Here is a 16919-nt window from a genome sequence, read left to right as displayed (position 1 = left end):
AGGCTTTGTTCATTTGTTGGAGGGATTGTAGTGGCTTCACCTACTTCTCAGAATTCATGAAATGTCTGACTCCTTCTCAGGTGCTGACCTTTCTGTACATTGGGTCTAGTTGTCTTTCCTTGATCTATAATAAATGTAGATGTACTAACTGCTCTACTCAGACATCCCAGTGCTAGTTAATGTTAGCCTTTCCCAAGAGTTCTTGCTGTCCAATTTGCCCCCACATGGCTTCTGTTGCACACTCTGTTGTGTAGGAGTCATTTGAAGGAGCATTCTGCTCTGTTTTGGATAATCATTTTCAGTCAGAATCTTGCTTGTTCTGGTGTGTGAGCCAATGGAAGAAGCAAGACAGCTTGTCTTCACAGGCAGAACAGTGCCAGTCTCCATTCTCGTACATATCAGGTCAGGGATTCACCAGCAGCTTCTTGCCTTTAGGGGCCTGTGTTGGTGGTATCAGGGAGCACTTTTGCTTGGCTGCACTTACTGGTACATGGCAGCCACTGCTGTCAAGACTTGAGTTTAAGAAATGCATTGATGGCGTCATTTCCATAAATTGGCATTGATGTCTGCAAACATGGTTGTTTGCAATTATCAACCCTAATAGAAGGAAAAAGAGTCTTGGCTGAGAGCAGTGTATAATACAGTGACCATTTATATTTAATATTGCTATGCAATCCAGTGCCAACCTTGACCTGCAAGCATTAAGCTACACCACCTTTCTTCTTCCTGTACCTTCCTCTAATTTCCTCCTAGCAAACTGGGTGAGAATCTTGGATAATAAACTTTTTAGATGGCCTTAGTTAATGTTATTTAGTTAAGATTATTCTTGCTTAATTAAGATTTGTTTCTCTGAACCCCTCTGAAGTATAAATAGTTGAATACAATTTCCAATCTAAGCTTCTACTTCAGACTTCTTGAACTCGCACCAAGAAGTTGATCTATGCCTTAAATTTTCAAGTAAAACACTTGAAGAATTTTTAAAAATACATTTTTATTGATTTCAGAGAGGAAGGGAGAAAGAGATAGAAACATCCATGATGAGAGAGAATCGGCTGCCTCCTGCAAGCCCCGCACTGGAGATCGAGCCCGCAACACAGGCATGTGCCCTGACCAGGAATGGAACCGTGACCTCCTGGTTCATAGGTCAATGCTCAATCACTGAGCAACACTGGCCGAGCTGAAGAAATTTTTTTACACTTTTCTGGACTCGGGTTTACATACTTCTTCAGCAGTGACACCTGGTTCATGGAGAAGAACTGTCAAACCAGCTGTGTGTGAGTGTGCAAGTCCATCCCCAGGACAGTGAAGAGTTCCGTGTATGGTTGGTGTATTAGTGAGCATCTCTGGGTGCAGGAGACAGCAGTACTTCCGGAATCTAAGGGCTTTTGGAAGCCCGTGAAACAGAATGTAGGGCCAGAAAGCCCCAGATACCAGAAGTACTTTGCCTTCCTGCCTCTTGCCTCTCTCCATGTTTCTATTTCCCCTTTCTATCTTAGCATGCTAAATGCCTTTACTTCTCAGATGTGTTCTGAGTTAATGACAGAATATGGCTACCACTTAGCTCCCAAGTTTATATGAAAAGACTACTGGACTATCTCTTGTCCTGTTTCAAATTCCTGGAGGAAATGATCTGGATTGAAACCAGATGTCTCTATCCTGTCATCTGTAACCTACTAACAGAAGGTCACTTCCTACAAACAAGGTTGCTGGGAGCCCACCATTATGAAACGGGGTAGTCTGAGCTCCTGGCCAGGAATGTCCTATTACATGGGCTTGGATGGAACCATCCAAGGAGCTCCTACCCTAGGAAAACCAGATTAGACTCATGCTAAAATTGTATGGTTATTTTTTCAAATTTATTTATATCACAAATGCATTGGTTTGATTTTTTGTATCATTATACACTTGTTACCTGTACAAATGTCAGCTTACAGCTCATGTCTCAATTATATTTTTTAAAATATTTCTTAATTGATTTCAGAGAGAGGAAGGGAGAGGGGGAGAGAGATAGAAACATCAATGATGAGACTCATCCATCGGCTGCCTCCTGTATGCCCCCCACTGGGGATCAAGCCTGCAGCTGGGGATCTAGCCTTTAATCCCGCATGTGTGACCAGGAATCGAACCAGGGACCTCAACCGCTGAGCCACACCAGCCGGGCTCTCAAGTTATTTAAAGTAGAAATAGAAAAGGCCTTGAACAGTCATCTGGTTTTCAGATAGGTGATTGTCTGAACCATTCAGGAGAAATGGCTGTATAGATGCTCTATAAAGAAGCCCAAGAAAAGAAACTCTACAAACATTCTTCAGTGAACTGTTCAACTATACTTGTTTTAAAGTCAGTCTTTGACTCTGCAAACAGAACTGTATAATTTTAGGGGCCTAGAATTGAATTATTAACCCAGTATAGACCTGCCCCAATCCAGCCAAATAAAATGAAAGACTTTTCTATTCCCCAGAAACTTATGGAAGTAAGTTCTATAACACAGGAACAATTTTTACTTCTTTATGTCTGCCTTCTTTTTTATACCACCAATACCATCCTACTTAGCTCTGTGATTATGATACAATTTCCCAGGGCCTTAGGAATAGAAGATTGAAATTTCAACTACTTACTGGTAATCTCAAACAAATATCTCTGATTTGTTTTAAAAGACTTTTAGAGCAGATTCCTCAGCTTCTCTTCCACTGCCCATGTATTCCTATGTTTATCCACATTCTGTGTATGAGACAATGAGATTGAAAAGTGACTTAAACTTGTTCTGAAACACAGTGGGCCATAAGCAGTAGCTGAGCCAGGACCAGAATTCCCGCTTTCTGATTCCCTGTCTGCTGTTCTTTCTGCGCAGCCCTGTGAAAAGGAACCAGGTTAGAGAGGCCTTGTGTCTTGGAACACATGGCAATTTCTTTCTAATCTCTTTGGTGGCAACATGGAAGGCCCACTCTGTAAGAAAGCACAGGGTTCTACACACTTTACATCTCTGCAGTCCAACTCTTGCCCCTCCCCCCTCCTTTAATTTCTTTTGGATCTCTTTCAGGATATCAGTGTGCGAAAAAAAGGTCTCATTAATTTAATCTTTCAATGAAAATATACTAAGTGCCTGTTTGTGCCAGGCCCATTACTACTATTGGACTCACATAGAAAATTCCATTTGACTGAACTTTGAAAATTCAAGGTAGTTGCTTGAAAAAGAAGAGTCATGTTCATATCACCCATTAATTAGATCATTATCATATGAGGTTAGCTATACAGTGTCATTATCACAGTCATATCTCTTTGAGGAGGGCAGCATTCATTATCTTAATTTAAACCTCACAACAACCCAATAAGGTTGGTATTATAAATGCATTTTTATAGATGAGTAAACTGAGGTTCAGACAAAAATGGTTAACATTTGAGTCATTTCCTGTGCACCAGGCGGTGTGTTAAGTGTTTATATGAATCACGCATAACCTTCACAAGAGCCCTGTGATATCCGACCAAAATTATTCCCATTTTAATGATGAAAAGTATGACATTCCAAGAGGTTAGGCATTTTGCTCAGGTCATATAAGTACATGGTGTGACTTGGTTAAGATGAGGAATTATCTACCCAGCCGCCCACTTCAGAGCCAGGATAGGGATCCCCCGTGTATTTCCATCCAACATTCTCGCCTTCAGAAGTAGATCAGAGACGAGATTCCTCCTGAGGCCCATGTCAAGGCCCTGTGTCTGCCTCCTGCCCGTCTGGTGCATGGCACCCCGGAGTGCTCAGTGCTTGGTTGGCCGTGTCCTATGGATAGTCAGATGTCTGGCAATGCCCAGGAGAGCCATGTAGACCCAGTTTTGACCCAAACCTCATGAACCCACAACCATATTTTTCTGTCTCCAATCACTGATCTCTTCCTGTGCAATTAAGAAATCTACCCGCAGGTTCAAATTTAAACCAGTAGCTTGCGTTTAAACTCAGATTCAAGTAGATTATGTATTTTTTATTTTTTATTAAATGTAGGACAGTAAAAGGTCAGTTGTAGAAAACAGGGCATATATGTGATATAGTAAAGGTGTGTTTTTAAATGGAAAGACAAACCATAAGTACTCGATTGATAATAATTAACCCTTTCAACACATCGGCATTTCCAGAGGTCTTGGGAAAATATTATTACACCTTCTCACTTATTGGCCTTCAAGCTTCCAGTAGTTCTCTTTCCAACCTGCAAGCCTCCTCAATTCCTGATTTTTCCATTTGTTTATTGAGCTAATATTTACTGAGTACCTGCTCTGTTCTAGGAAGTATAGATAACAGCTGTGAAAAAGACTGACGTACTTAATTATAACCACGATAAAAGCTACAGAGGAAAGTATAAGGTGCTGTTAAAATTTTAATAATAATGGGGAGGGAGAAGAGCTGTGAAGTCAGGGAAGGTTTTCTGGGGGATTGATATTTAAGTTGAGACCAGAAGGCTGAGTAGGAGTTAGGCAGGTAGGACGGGAACGGAAGGAAGCGTTCCAGGCAAAGGGTCTCTAGCACATAGGAAGGCCCCAACGCAAGTAAAACTTGACTCATTTAGTTGCTAAGAAGCAGTCAACGACAGGAAAGTGCTTCCATGCAGAAAAAAAGCCACAGGTTGGAGAAGGACCTTTTTTTGTTCTTTTTAAAAGTTAGTGGCTTGAAAATGGATACTTCTGGAAAAAGTGATGATATTGCTGACCCATTGTTAGTCTCATGATATGAAAGATGAAGTGGCCTGGTTTCAAGGGTGGTGCTGTGGGGAGGAGTGGGAGCCAGTAGCTCAGAAGGAGGCTGGGGGAGGTGGGGAGGGCTGTGGGGTGACTCTGATTCTGGGGGTTCTGTCTCCTCAGGCCTGAAGACCATTGTGGGCGCCCTGATTCAGTCTGTGAAGAAGCTGTCAGATGTGATGATCCTGACAGTGTTCTGCCTGAGTGTTTTTGCCTTGATCGGCCTGCAGCTGTTCATGGGCAACCTGCGGAACAAGTGTGTGGTGTGGCCCATAAACTTCAATGACAGCTACCTCGAGAACGGCACCCGAGGCTTCGACTGGGACGAGTATATCAACAATAAAAGTAGGTGGCCCCTTCTCTGCAAGAGGAGAAAGGAAAATGTATCTCTAGGTTCCACGGCCAGAAGCCACCACTGGGCTTTCACAAAGGTAGCTGGGGCCAGAAAGGAATGCCGGTGCTGCCGGAGGTAGCTTTGTGGAGCATGTCCTTTCCTGGAGGTGGGGTTGTGTTCGGAAGCTCTCCCACCCCACTTCTCTCCCTTTAAAACCAAAAGTGAGACTTTGTAGCTTTGTCACATGTGCTCCTAACTTTTTGCTTTGAAAATCAGGCTCAGTAGATAAAAATTCTTTTTTCCCTAATTGGGTTGCCTGAGATATTTAAACATTTGGTCTAGAATATACCTCTTAAGCATTCTTAATTCTTCAAGACATCATTAATTGATCTGGTGGAGTCAGGTAATTTCTAAGGCATCATTTGATCTTATTACAGTTAAGGAATTTTAATAATTTCATTTCAGGAATCAAAGCACTTTAAGGAACATTTGGTGTAATAGTACTGCTATGAAATGATGGGGAAAAGTTAACAATATCACTATTAGTCACTCTTGAGGAAATAAAGGCAGTTAAGTAGCCAAAAGAAATGTTGCAAAGGGGATTTTTGGGACACATAAAATTAAAGAAGTCATGCCTTCCGTTTAATATAGGACATGTTAACTGGTGATCAGTGAGGATTTCTAGTTTACCTGTGGTTAAGAGAAGATATAAGGATAGAGAATAAAGTTATATAAACATATTCCAGCTTAGAAAACCTTCTTAAACCCCTTTGAGTTAACTACTGGACCTGGCATGTAGATTTGAAGTACGAGTGAAAGTCAGATGTCTGGGAAAAGAACATTGCATTAAGGGCTTTATGGTAGCACTTTTAATTTTTAAATACATATAGGAAAATTATGGGAAAGAATTCTTATCAGGTTTCATGCCTGTCAGAAAATATTTATATGAGCTAAAAATCAATAACTCTTTTTCCTGGGGCTAATGAGGGACAGTGTAACCTTATTCTCTCATTCCCTTAAATCTGCCTTATTCATTTCCTGCCTCTTCAAACTCTTCTAGCAAATTTTTACACAGTTCCTGGAATGCTAGAACCTCTACTCTGTGGGAACAGTTCTGATGCTGGGTAAGTAGCTCACCTAGTTTTACTCTCATCCCTTAAAATAATGTTTCAGATGAAACAGGCAATATTTTCACTTTTCTTGGTGCTCTGTAGTAGGCCCTAATTGGATCTAACATTTTGGGGCTAACGCATTTTCTTTAAAATTAACCTGGCTACTTTGTTTCTTCCCTCTTTCTTTTCTTCTTCTTCTTTTTTTAAATTCCCATTTGTTGGCCTGGTTCTATAGTTAGTTATTTATTATCTCCAAGGTCATAAAGATGACTTACAGGACTGTTGAAAGCCCTGAACGTCCCTTTCTTTCCTCAGGCAATGCCCAGAGGGATACCAATGTATGAAGGCAGGAAGGAATCCCAACTATGGTTACACAAGCTTTGACACTTTCAGCTGGGCCTTCTTGGCATTATTTCGCCTTATGACCCAGGACTATTGGGAAAACTTATATCAACTGGTAAGTAATACCTCTTTCTCAAGTGCTACCTCTTTTTTTATTTTTATTTTTTTGTGATAATGTTTGCATGAGGCTATCTGGGGTTGGGCACATTCTATGTAAGAGACCTTTAGTGAAGACATTATACAGTCACCTTAGGATGTTATTTCTCTGTTCTATAAAATTAAGTGAATTCTTTCAGCTCCTGTCCTGCTTCTTTAATGCTCAGTCATGTATAGCCGTGGAGGCTCACAGCCTCTTGCCTGGCCTGAGAATCTGCTGTCTCCTCCTACTTCTTATTGTTTCACCAGACCATCTGCAGTATTGCTGCTTTTGGATTTTTGGGTTTATGGCATCCTTTTAAGAAATATTAATTAAGCACATTGTGCAAGGCACTGTGCCAGACATTGTAAAGATAAGATTTCTATCCACAAGGACCTTAGAGTCTAAATAGATCAATGTTTTGGGGATTTGTAACATATTTGGACTTGTTCAAGCAGGTCGTGACAGTTTAAAAAAAAAAAAAAAAAAGGTCAGTACCATTCTATTGGGCTGCGTTGGTGACTGGGCAAGTCATTTAACTTTGCTGGTTCTGATGGAGAAGTTAGTCTAGGTCAGCGGTTCTCAACCTGTGGGTCGCGACCCCTTTGGCGGTCGAATGACCCTTTCAAGGGGTCGCCTAAGACCATCGTGCATATCAGATATTTGCATGACGATTCATAACAGTAGCAACATTACAGTTATGAAGTAGCAACGAAAATAATTTTGTAGTTGGGTCACAACATGAGGAACTGTATTTAAAGGGCCAGAAGGTTGAGAACCACTGCTTTATGTCATACCCTCTTTAAAAACCCGTCCTATTACAAGAGGATAAGGAAGAATGTCACTCAAAATGGGAACTTCCTGTGACTTGGACCTGATCCCAGAGATGGGATTTGTCTGTTAATACTCTTCAAGGGCCAGTAGGTAAATGAGCTAAAGCTTGTATTGTTTTCTTGTATTTGTTTTAGAACCAACTGACAAAGTCAAATATAATTCTTAGCCTAGGGCATTTTTTTCTATTAAAAAAAAAATGCTATGAAAGGACTATATTAGGAGGTTTTGGAAATGGAAGAGGGCTTCTTTTGCCACAGTGCTTTGCAATATGAAGGAGTACCACTCAGTGAAGGACCGTCCTGTTCAAAACGCAGCAGTGCCCCTACAGAGGAACATTAGCCCCGGGCTGTTTTCAGCCTGGTTCAGTCAATTCAAGTGACTCTGAAAATGGTCTTTATCTTTGCAGACTTTACGAGCAGCTGGAAAAACGTACATGATCTTCTTCGTCTTGGTCATCTTTGTGGGTTCTTTCTATTTGGTGAACTTGATCTTGGCTGTGGTAGCCATGGCTTATGAAGAGCAGAATCAGGCAACACTGGAGGAGGCAGAGCAGAAAGAGGCTGAATTCAAAGCAATGTTGGAGCAACTTAAGAAGCAACAGGAAGAGGCACAGGTTAGTGATTAACGCTTTGCCACAGTCCTGCCTGCCAGATCGCCGTGACTAAGGCCCCATCTGATTGCCACTCCGATTGATCTCTTCTAGGCACATTGTCAAATAGCAGTTATTGATCTGATTAAAATACAGTTAACAACTGCACATGGTTGCTGCAATTATGCCATTTTCTTAATGGCCAAATTATTTGGTAATATGATCTTTTGTTGAATTTCTCAACTGTTCAGTGTTCAGCTGCCATGAGGCTGTGGTGGAAAAATAAGTGGCCAGAGAAGTTTAGATAATGCTTCATGTCAACATAGCCTTTCTGTTGAGGAGAATATTAGGATCGCCTTCAGAGATTTTCTGTAGTCTTAGAAAAGTATTGATTGTAATTAAAATTAAGATATAGATGAAATTCTAAAGTAAAATTTGTTTTTAATATATTTTATTGATTTTTTACAGAGAAGAAGGGAGAGGGATAGAGAGTTAGAAACATCGATGAGAGAGATCGATCAGCTGCCTCCTGCACGCCCCCCAGTGGGGATGTGCCCGCAACCAAGGTACATGCCCTTGACCGGAATCGAACCCGGGACCCCTGAGTCCGCAGGCCGACGCTCTATGCACTGAGCCAAACCGGTTCGGCTAAAGTAAAATTTGAAAAACATGCCCTGGCTGGTTTGGCTCAGTGGATGGAGTGTCGGCCTGCGGACTGAGGGGTCCCAGGTTTGGTTCCCGTCAAGGGCATGTACTGTGGTTGCGGGCACATCCCCAGTGGGGGGTGTGCAGGAGGCAGCTGATCGATGTTTCTCTCTTGTTGATGTTTCTGACTCTCTGTCCCTCTCCCTTCCTCTCTGTAAAAAATCAATAAAATATATTTTTTAAAAAAAGAAAAGAAAAACAAATTCATAATGCCACCACCCTAACACTTTACTTTCTAATCCTTATCCAAATATACGTGTATTTTTATGTTGTCAGGCCCATATGTATGATATAGTTTCTTAGCATGCATTTTCAGAGTTGCCCAGAAAAGATTGTTTGGTGCCAAGAAGGCAGCCAAATTCTTATCTGAGATACTCAGGAGAATAAATCCCAGAGTTCTCCCCACGGGGCTCTGCTCTGATTGCTCATTGCTGTGTGCCACAAAGCAGATTCAACTGGAAAACGGACAGAGCCGGGCCCTGGCCACAGTCTCCCCCTGGCTGGTTCTCCTTCCTCCTTTTCTCACTCCTTTCCGTCTAAGGAAAAGGAAATAACCAGCAACTAACTGCTTGGCTCCGGCGGCTCCAGGTAAGTGCTTCTGATCTGACCTGTGGCTCTGGCTCCTTTCCTAGGCCGCTGCGATGGCCACTTCAGCAGGAACTGTCTCAGAAGATGCCATCGAGGAAGAAGGTGAAGAAGAGGGAGGCTCCCCTAGGAGCTCGTCGGAAATGTCTAAGCTCAGTTCCAAGAGTGCGAAGGAAAGACGGAACCGGAGGAGGAAGAGGAAGCAGAAGGAACTCTCTGAAGGAGAGGAGAAAGGGGATCCAGAGAAGGTGTTCAAGTCCGAGTCAGAAGATGGTATGAGGAGGAAGGGCATTCGGCTGCCAGACAACAGGATCGGGAGGAAATTTTCCATCATGAATCAGGTAAACTCTTGGCGCTGGGTCAGACGGCCTAAGAAGTTCTGGTTTTCCTGATCTCACTTCATTCTCGTATTCCTCTTTGGCTTTACATTTTCCAGACCCATCCCTGCCTCCTAGGGCCTGCCTCCCCATGCGCCCGGTTGTTCTCTTCTGGGAGGAAGAGTTACTGGCATGTTAGGACCATTGCTGCTCGAACGCAGCCTAGGACGATGTGACGACCTTTGGCAGACGTACTGGGGCGTAAAGCCTGTGTCTCCTCAGCAAGCCCATGTTCTAAAACATCAGGCAGAACTGCTCCCCTCTTAGCATCTGAACATGCGAATTTAGCACCAACACCCCTGTTAAAGAATTGCATGTAACCGTAGATTTAAAAATGTGATGAAACTCTTTAGGTCGCCTTATTGGAATGTGGCAAGTTCTAGTAATTATTCTAGATATATAGTGTCACGCTGATAAATCAGCCCATGGTAGGTTAAAAGCCTCCACTCTACCCAACTTTGGTAAATGGGGAAAATGAAGAGAAAGAGAGGGGGGAGCACTTATGGATAATTATTGAGCATTACAGTAAATATCACATGACATATTTTTTATTTCAAAGAACACCAGCCACTAAAATCCAATTTTTAGGCCATTTAATTCCCCATTTTAAAGAAATGCTGGAAAGTTTGTAAGGTATAGAATAGATTACAGTTATTGGTTATGGCATTGTATCCAGTGTCTTCCTGTTTCCCAGGTTTGATTCGTTGCTTTTTTTGTTTGTTTGTTAATCCTCACCTGAGGATATTTTTCCATTGATTTTTAGAGAGAATGGAAGGGGTGGGGGTGGGGGGGGTGAGAGAGAGAGAGAGAGAGAGAGAGAGAGAGAGAGAGAGAGAGAGAAGAAAGAGAAAGAAATATTGATGTGAGAGAGACACATCGATTGGTTGCCTCCTGAACGTGCCCTAAACCAGGCAGGGATCGAACCTGCAACTGAGACATGTACCCTTGACCAGAATAGAATCCAGGACCCTTCAGTCCATGGGCCAGCACTCTATCCACTGAGCCAAACCAGCTAGGGCAAGGATGTGCTTATTGATCATGGAGGGAGAGGAAGGGAGGAGGGGGACAGAAGCAGAGACAGAGACAGAGATCGTTGACTCCCACAGGCACCCTGACTAGGGATTGAAGCCAAAACCCAGGTATGTGCCCTGACTGGGAGTCGAGCCTGCCATCTTTTTGGTGTACAGGACGACGCTCCAACTAACGGAGCCACCCAGCTGGAGCCATTGTGTGTCTTTTTTGCCTCCCTCTCTTCCCAGTTCAGTCTTTTGCTAGTCCTATTCATTTTATCATAACAGAACTCACATGTCCATTCCCTTCTTATTCGTCTGATCTTAGTTCAGACTTGTATAATTCTGTTCTTCTGCAGTTACCCACCACAGTTTCATTCCCTCTGGTCCTCCCTCTGCTTTGTGTTTTATATACTGGCAGCAGATGGCTTCCTAAAGCATAGCTCTCATTACTCATGGAGTGCCTGCCATGGGTCAAGGATTACGCTAGATCCTAGAGGTTAAAAGATGATTCAAATACCATCCCTGTCCTAGAAGCTTACAGTGTAGTGGACCAGCCCGACACATTGAAAAGTTACTTACATAATAACATTGATGGCAATATTTCATAATTGAGATATGCTGGGTTATTTTGGAGGACACAGATCTATCCCAACCCAGAGGTTCAGCAGAGATTTTCAGGTGATGTATGTGTGTGTTGGTGAGGGAGCAGTTAGAAGAAAGGGCATTTGAAGAAAAGTATGTTCCAGTTTGGATATACCCAGTGGAATTATTTATTGGATAACCAAATAGAGTGGTCTTTTAGGCACACATACAATCAAATGATAGCTCACTGAAGAGGCGCTAAGCTGAGGAGTGGTGATTGAAATAATGAAATTACTCAAAAATATTGTGTCGAGTGACAGAACAGTGGGCCAAAAACACAACCACTGGTGTCCATGGGCAGCAGAGATGAAGCTCATGAAGGAAAATAAATGAGTGGCCATTAGCGATGCTAAGAGAACCAAGAGTTCAGTGAAGCCAAGAGAACACAAGGGTTAGAGAAGGTAGGGAAGTGACCGATGGATTAAAATTTAACAGAGATGCTTCGTGAGATCAGAAGTGGAAATGTTTGTTGAATTTGGCAATCTAAAGCACTGAGAACTTTAAAGACACGTTTCAGTACAGGGTAAGGATGGATGTTATATTGAGTGGGAAGTGGAGACAATGGGCATAGACTTCTCACTCGTGCTTATTTAAAGAATCTGGGTGAAAATAAGCATTTTTGTAATATGGGAGGAGGGAAGCCCAGAAGAAGGGGAGATGGAGGTAGAAAATGAGGTAGAACAGAAAAGAAAATAGAACACAGTCTTGGAAGATGTAGTCTCTAATAGGAAACGGGCTTCTTGTTCCCCAGAACATTGGGAGAATAGGGGAGGTTGGGCGTGGATAAGTTTTTAGGTAGGGAGTAGGAAGCTGAGGAAGATAATACCTGACAGTCTCTAGTTTTCAATAATGTAGAAAGTTTAAAATCTTATTGAAGGGAATGAGAGGTTGCGTAGGGTTTAAAGAAAATATTGACAGTTTAAAATAGTTCATAAGAATGGGAGAGAGAATTCCTGTAACCAGATTTACTCTACTTACTAACAAAGTCCCAACCCCTTCTCCTGGACGCAATCTGCCTTTTTGGTCTCTCGTCACTAAGCATCCTATTCTTAACGGAGTGAACTACTAGGTGCTTCTCCCATGTGTTTGTTTTCTACCCTCTGTTTTGCTCTAAATATACCCTAAGATGCCCCATTTTTCCATCTCTGAATGTCTGCATTATACTTATTCTTCACATTCTTTCTCAAGAAACATTTCCTGACCTCCCCCATTCCACACCCAATTGGAAATTATTTCATCTTTTCATTCTATTTTATACATACCTCTTTACTCTCGGTGATATTATAGTTTCTTATGTTCATATCCTCTTCTTAAAGTCCTAAAGCCAAGACTTGCTTCTTTGCACATGGCTAGCATTCAGATATGTGTTGGACAATTAAATGAAGGACTTTTAAAAACTGATACTTAACCCCATCTGGGACTTCTTTATGGCCTGGCGCCAGCTGTCTCACCTTCACCTCACCTATCTCCTAGGGCAGCCTCTTTGGGGGAAAAGTGTGATTGCAGCTTTGTTGTAATCCCGCCTTTCACTGGCAAACCATCACTGAGCTAGTTAGTGCTGTTAACACTTTGCTGCTGAATGGTCTCTGATTAATCCAAACACTTTAGCACAGAGTTGTACTGATTGCTCCATAGCTCAAAGCACAAATCTGGGCTTCTGAGAGGTCTTGCTTTGCATGAAAATGTTCACTTCCTCTAATTTCCCCATCTGAGAAAAATTGTCGATTTCTACAGGCCATGGCTGACTGCCAAGACTTGCTTAGAAGCCCCACAAGGTAGTAGTAGTCTATGTCCTAGGATCCTCCTGCAGTTTCTCTGATTTTATCTGGAAGAATGGCTGAAGAAACTGAGGGCTAGAGATTAGCTAACTTGTCTAAGGTTATATAGCTAGTAAATATTAGTGTCAGCATTTGAACGAGGTCCCTCTGACTGCAGAGCAAAGCTTGTGTCCGTAAGCACTGCAGTCTGTAATCGTCCCCTTACTCACTCCACGCATGCATGGCCATCTCTCCTCTTGGCTTAACAATGAATGTGGCTTCAGTTTCCCAAAGCACAGTTCAGGTGTATATCAGTGTCCTTCACTGTCAGGTCTTTGGCACCCTCTTGAGACATCTGCCCAACCCATTTTCCTATAAAATTACTGCTGTGTTTTTAGGGCTTAGGACAGTTTATAAATATTAGGTTGAGTCCATTTTTGCAAAGTATTTTAATTATTGTATTGCATCAATTCTCTCTTTCTGAGAGGGATAGAGAGTTAGAAACATCGATGAGAGAGAAACACCGATCAGCTGCCTTCTGCACACCTCCCACTTGGGATGTGTCCACAACCAAGGACACATGCCCTTCACTGGAATTGAACCTGGGACCTTTCAGTCTGCAGGCCGATGCTCTATCCACTAAGCCAAACTGGTTAGGGCTTAAAGAGCTTTTTTAAATGTGCTTTTATTATATTAGAAGAAACTATAATTTTTAAAAATTTAAATATTTACTGATTTATTTTAAAATAATAATGATAAAACTGATTATATGTTTAATACACGTTGTACATATTTTTGTAAAAAGTAACTTTCTCAGAACAAAAAATTCGTGGAACTTTGACACTGGAGGGGAACCAAGATGGCGGTGTAGGTAAATGCTGGTCCACGCTGATAAAGGGGTATTTAGAACTCAGGTACTTGACTGGGATGGGACAGCTTACTTTCAGACGTACCTATTAAGATCTTGCTAAGCCTGGCCGGTGTGACTCAGTGGTTGAGCATCGACCTATGAACCAGGAGATCATGGTTTGATTCCTGGTCAAGGTGCATGCCCAGGTTGCAGGCTCAGTCCCCAGTGGGGAGCGTGTAGGAGGTAGCCAATCAGTGATTCTCTCTCATCGATATTTCTCTCTCTCCCTTCCTCTCTGAAATCAATAAAAAAAAAATTTTTTTAAAGGAGAGATAAAGCATGTGTTTAAAGAACTGTAGTAAATAGTAGAGCGTAAGTACTCTGAAAGGGCTCAGTGCTGTGGGAAGATTAAGAAGTTTGTGGAGGAGAACCAAGAGGATTTCCACAGCTGAACAAAGAGTGGAAATGGAGAAAATAAAGACCCAAGGGCAGTGTGCCTGAATGGCAAGGTATGTGAGTTAAAGAGTGAAAGGTAAATGGAGAAAATAAATTAGGTGCTAAAGGTGACCTTGAGATTTAGCAAAGGAGTCCAGGAGTACCTGTGTCCTGTCTTGACCTGGCCATAGTTCTCTCTGGGGAGGCCCTCAAGGCAGATATATATGCCCACGGCACAGTTTATTAACATGTAAACTTATGCTCTGAACCTCAGTGTTCTATGTTAAACTCAACTGCGCAGGTAGGCAGAAGCTCAAGGATACTTCCTATCCCCTCGGCACCCAGTCATGGGACCTTACTCTCTTAATCATGTTTGTGCTCTGTATTTTAGGATGCTCTGACATTTTAGGAGCCTTGCTGGCAGGGTAGGGACTGCCCCTTCCAGTGCTAGCTTAATTCCTAGAGGCTACTTGCCTAGAAGTGTGCCTTTCATATGCAAAACCCCTGTTTCCCAATCTTTTCCTTTTGTCTAACTCACACACCAATATTTCCCCAATCCCTCCAGGGCCAACTACTGGGCAACTGGGACCACTCCTATAGCCCAGAGCCTGCCTGGAATTACCTAAACTGTCCAATCCTAAACTTGCTCAGAGGTTACTCTGAGCAACCTACTCTGCCTCACCCATTTGTTCCTGAGTAAACCACAATGCAGACTCGGCCATGCTCCCCCCCCCCCCTCCCGCCCCGTCACCCCTTCTGCCTCCTTACTAATCCTAGAACCTCCCCATGAGGCCCTCCATGCTCCCTTCTCTGAGAAACTGTAAGGAATAAACTCCTCCTTCAAAGGCAGTTGTCTCTGTCTGTCACCTTACCTTACCAGATTAAAACAAAATCATCGGTACATTTTAAGACACCGTCTTCTGGCCAGCCACACTGTTTAGGGAAGTGTTTCTCAACCTGTCTGTGGTGAAGAACCAGTTTCTCTTTTTCCCAAGTTTTCATGAACTGATACTGTTGTAAAATAAAATAACAATGAATTTCTAGAAAAATGGTCACAGTCTTGGATGTTGTGACGTCTACTTGCTGTAAGAGTTTCTCAATGATTCTCTTTGTTTTTCTACTTGCCTAGTTGCAAACCAGTAGTAGGGCACTCACTAACATTGGTCTGTGAATCATACTTTGAGAATTGGTTCAGGGGAATGAATCAGTGAGAACGCCCAACATACATGTGAGGAGAGGACTAGCCAGCAGGGAGTTGGTGGAGGCCTTTATTCCTTTCCGAGGAAGGAAGTCTAAGAGCTGGCCATGTGTGTGCCCTTTTAACACACAGTGACACTTCCCGCTCATAAATGAGACCTAGTGAACATTCTAGAATCTAACCAATGCCGCTTCTCCTCTGTGGTGCAGGGTTGGGGCAAAAGAGCAAAACAAATCAGAGTAATCAGGAAAGGGGTCAGAGACGTTGCATACCTGCATTCTCTTTTCAAAGGCCTATGTACAGCATGTCGTATGTATTTAGCAGTGACATTTATGTCAAATAATCGATGGTTAGTGGTTTTCTTGATGTGCCCCCCCCCCCCTGCAGTGATCAAATTCATTTATTGTCTCAGAGATTTGTGAGTTGCTTTGACCCAAGGCAGGAAAAGACTGCATACCAAGGGAAATGCAAATGAGAGAAGAGAGAATGATAGAACTAGAAATATCCGAAGAAAATACACCTGCGGGGGCTTCCCCATGCATTACAGGGAGAAACTGGAACTGGGAGCATTTTGAATCTAGAGTTAGAAATGGAGTTCTAGGGAACAAAAACATCTGGGTGGGAATATTAAAGAGGATCCCTGCGGCCCTTCCAGGGTTATCACCAACAGTATTATTGTAAAAGGTTTATTTAACACATAGCACATGCAGTATTATAGAGGCCCACAAAGAACTTCCACGGAGGGATCATTTACAAAAAGGTTAAGGCCTGAACTCTAAGGCAAAAATCTCATATAGCTAAAAATTATTTTGAAAATTCCTTCAAGTCATAATTGGGCAAACTAAGTATCTCAGAGTGTAACAGGAAGGATTACCCAAAGTCAGTTGTTAAGTTTCTTTCTGTTAGAGCAGCGGTCCTCAAACTGGAGGTGCATCCTGTTGGACATTTGAAGGTTTTCCCAGCACAGTTTTAAGGAACCTGATCCCCAGATCTTTTTTTTAATTTTTATTAATCCTCACCTGAGGATATTTTTTGCATTGAGGGGGTGGGGGGGCGGAGCTGAGAGAGAAGAGAGACATGGATTGGTTGCCTCCTGCACACACCCTAACCCAGGCCGGGGAGCAAACCCAAAGCCCAGCTACGTGCCTTTTGGTGTGCAGGACGACGCTCTAACCACTTGGAAACACGGTCAGGGCCCAGATCTTTAACTTATTCCTATGCCCCAGGTTAGCCCTGTGGTCCAAAATCACACCATTTCTCCTTTTCCCTTACCCCTTTCACAGTTCACCTC

At 42.6% G+C, this 16919-nt stretch overlaps 1 protein-coding gene across 1 annotated transcript in view; it reads left to right on the top strand.

Moving 5' to 3' along the window:
• Positions 1–16919, top strand: part of SCN8A (sodium voltage-gated channel alpha subunit 8) — a 186059-nt gene that overhangs the window by 101540 nt on the left and 67600 nt on the right. The window contains exons 7-11 of the mRNA XM_036300192.1: positions 4843–5064; positions 6114–6177; positions 6481–6622; positions 7884–8090; positions 9404–9697. Coding sequence (XP_036156085.1) covers positions 4843–5064; positions 6114–6177; positions 6481–6622; positions 7884–8090; positions 9404–9697 — 929 coding nt within the window. The remainder of the gene's footprint in view (positions 1–4842; positions 5065–6113; positions 6178–6480; positions 6623–7883; positions 8091–9403; positions 9698–16919) is intronic.

Source organism: Myotis myotis, unplaced genomic scaffold (genome assembly GCF_014108235.1).
Source record: "Myotis myotis isolate mMyoMyo1 unplaced genomic scaffold, mMyoMyo1.p scaffold_m19_p_3, whole genome shotgun sequence".
Taxonomy (NCBI): Eukaryota; Metazoa; Chordata; class Mammalia; order Chiroptera; family Vespertilionidae; genus Myotis; species Myotis myotis.
This window is presented reverse-complemented; position numbering and strand designations above follow the sequence as displayed.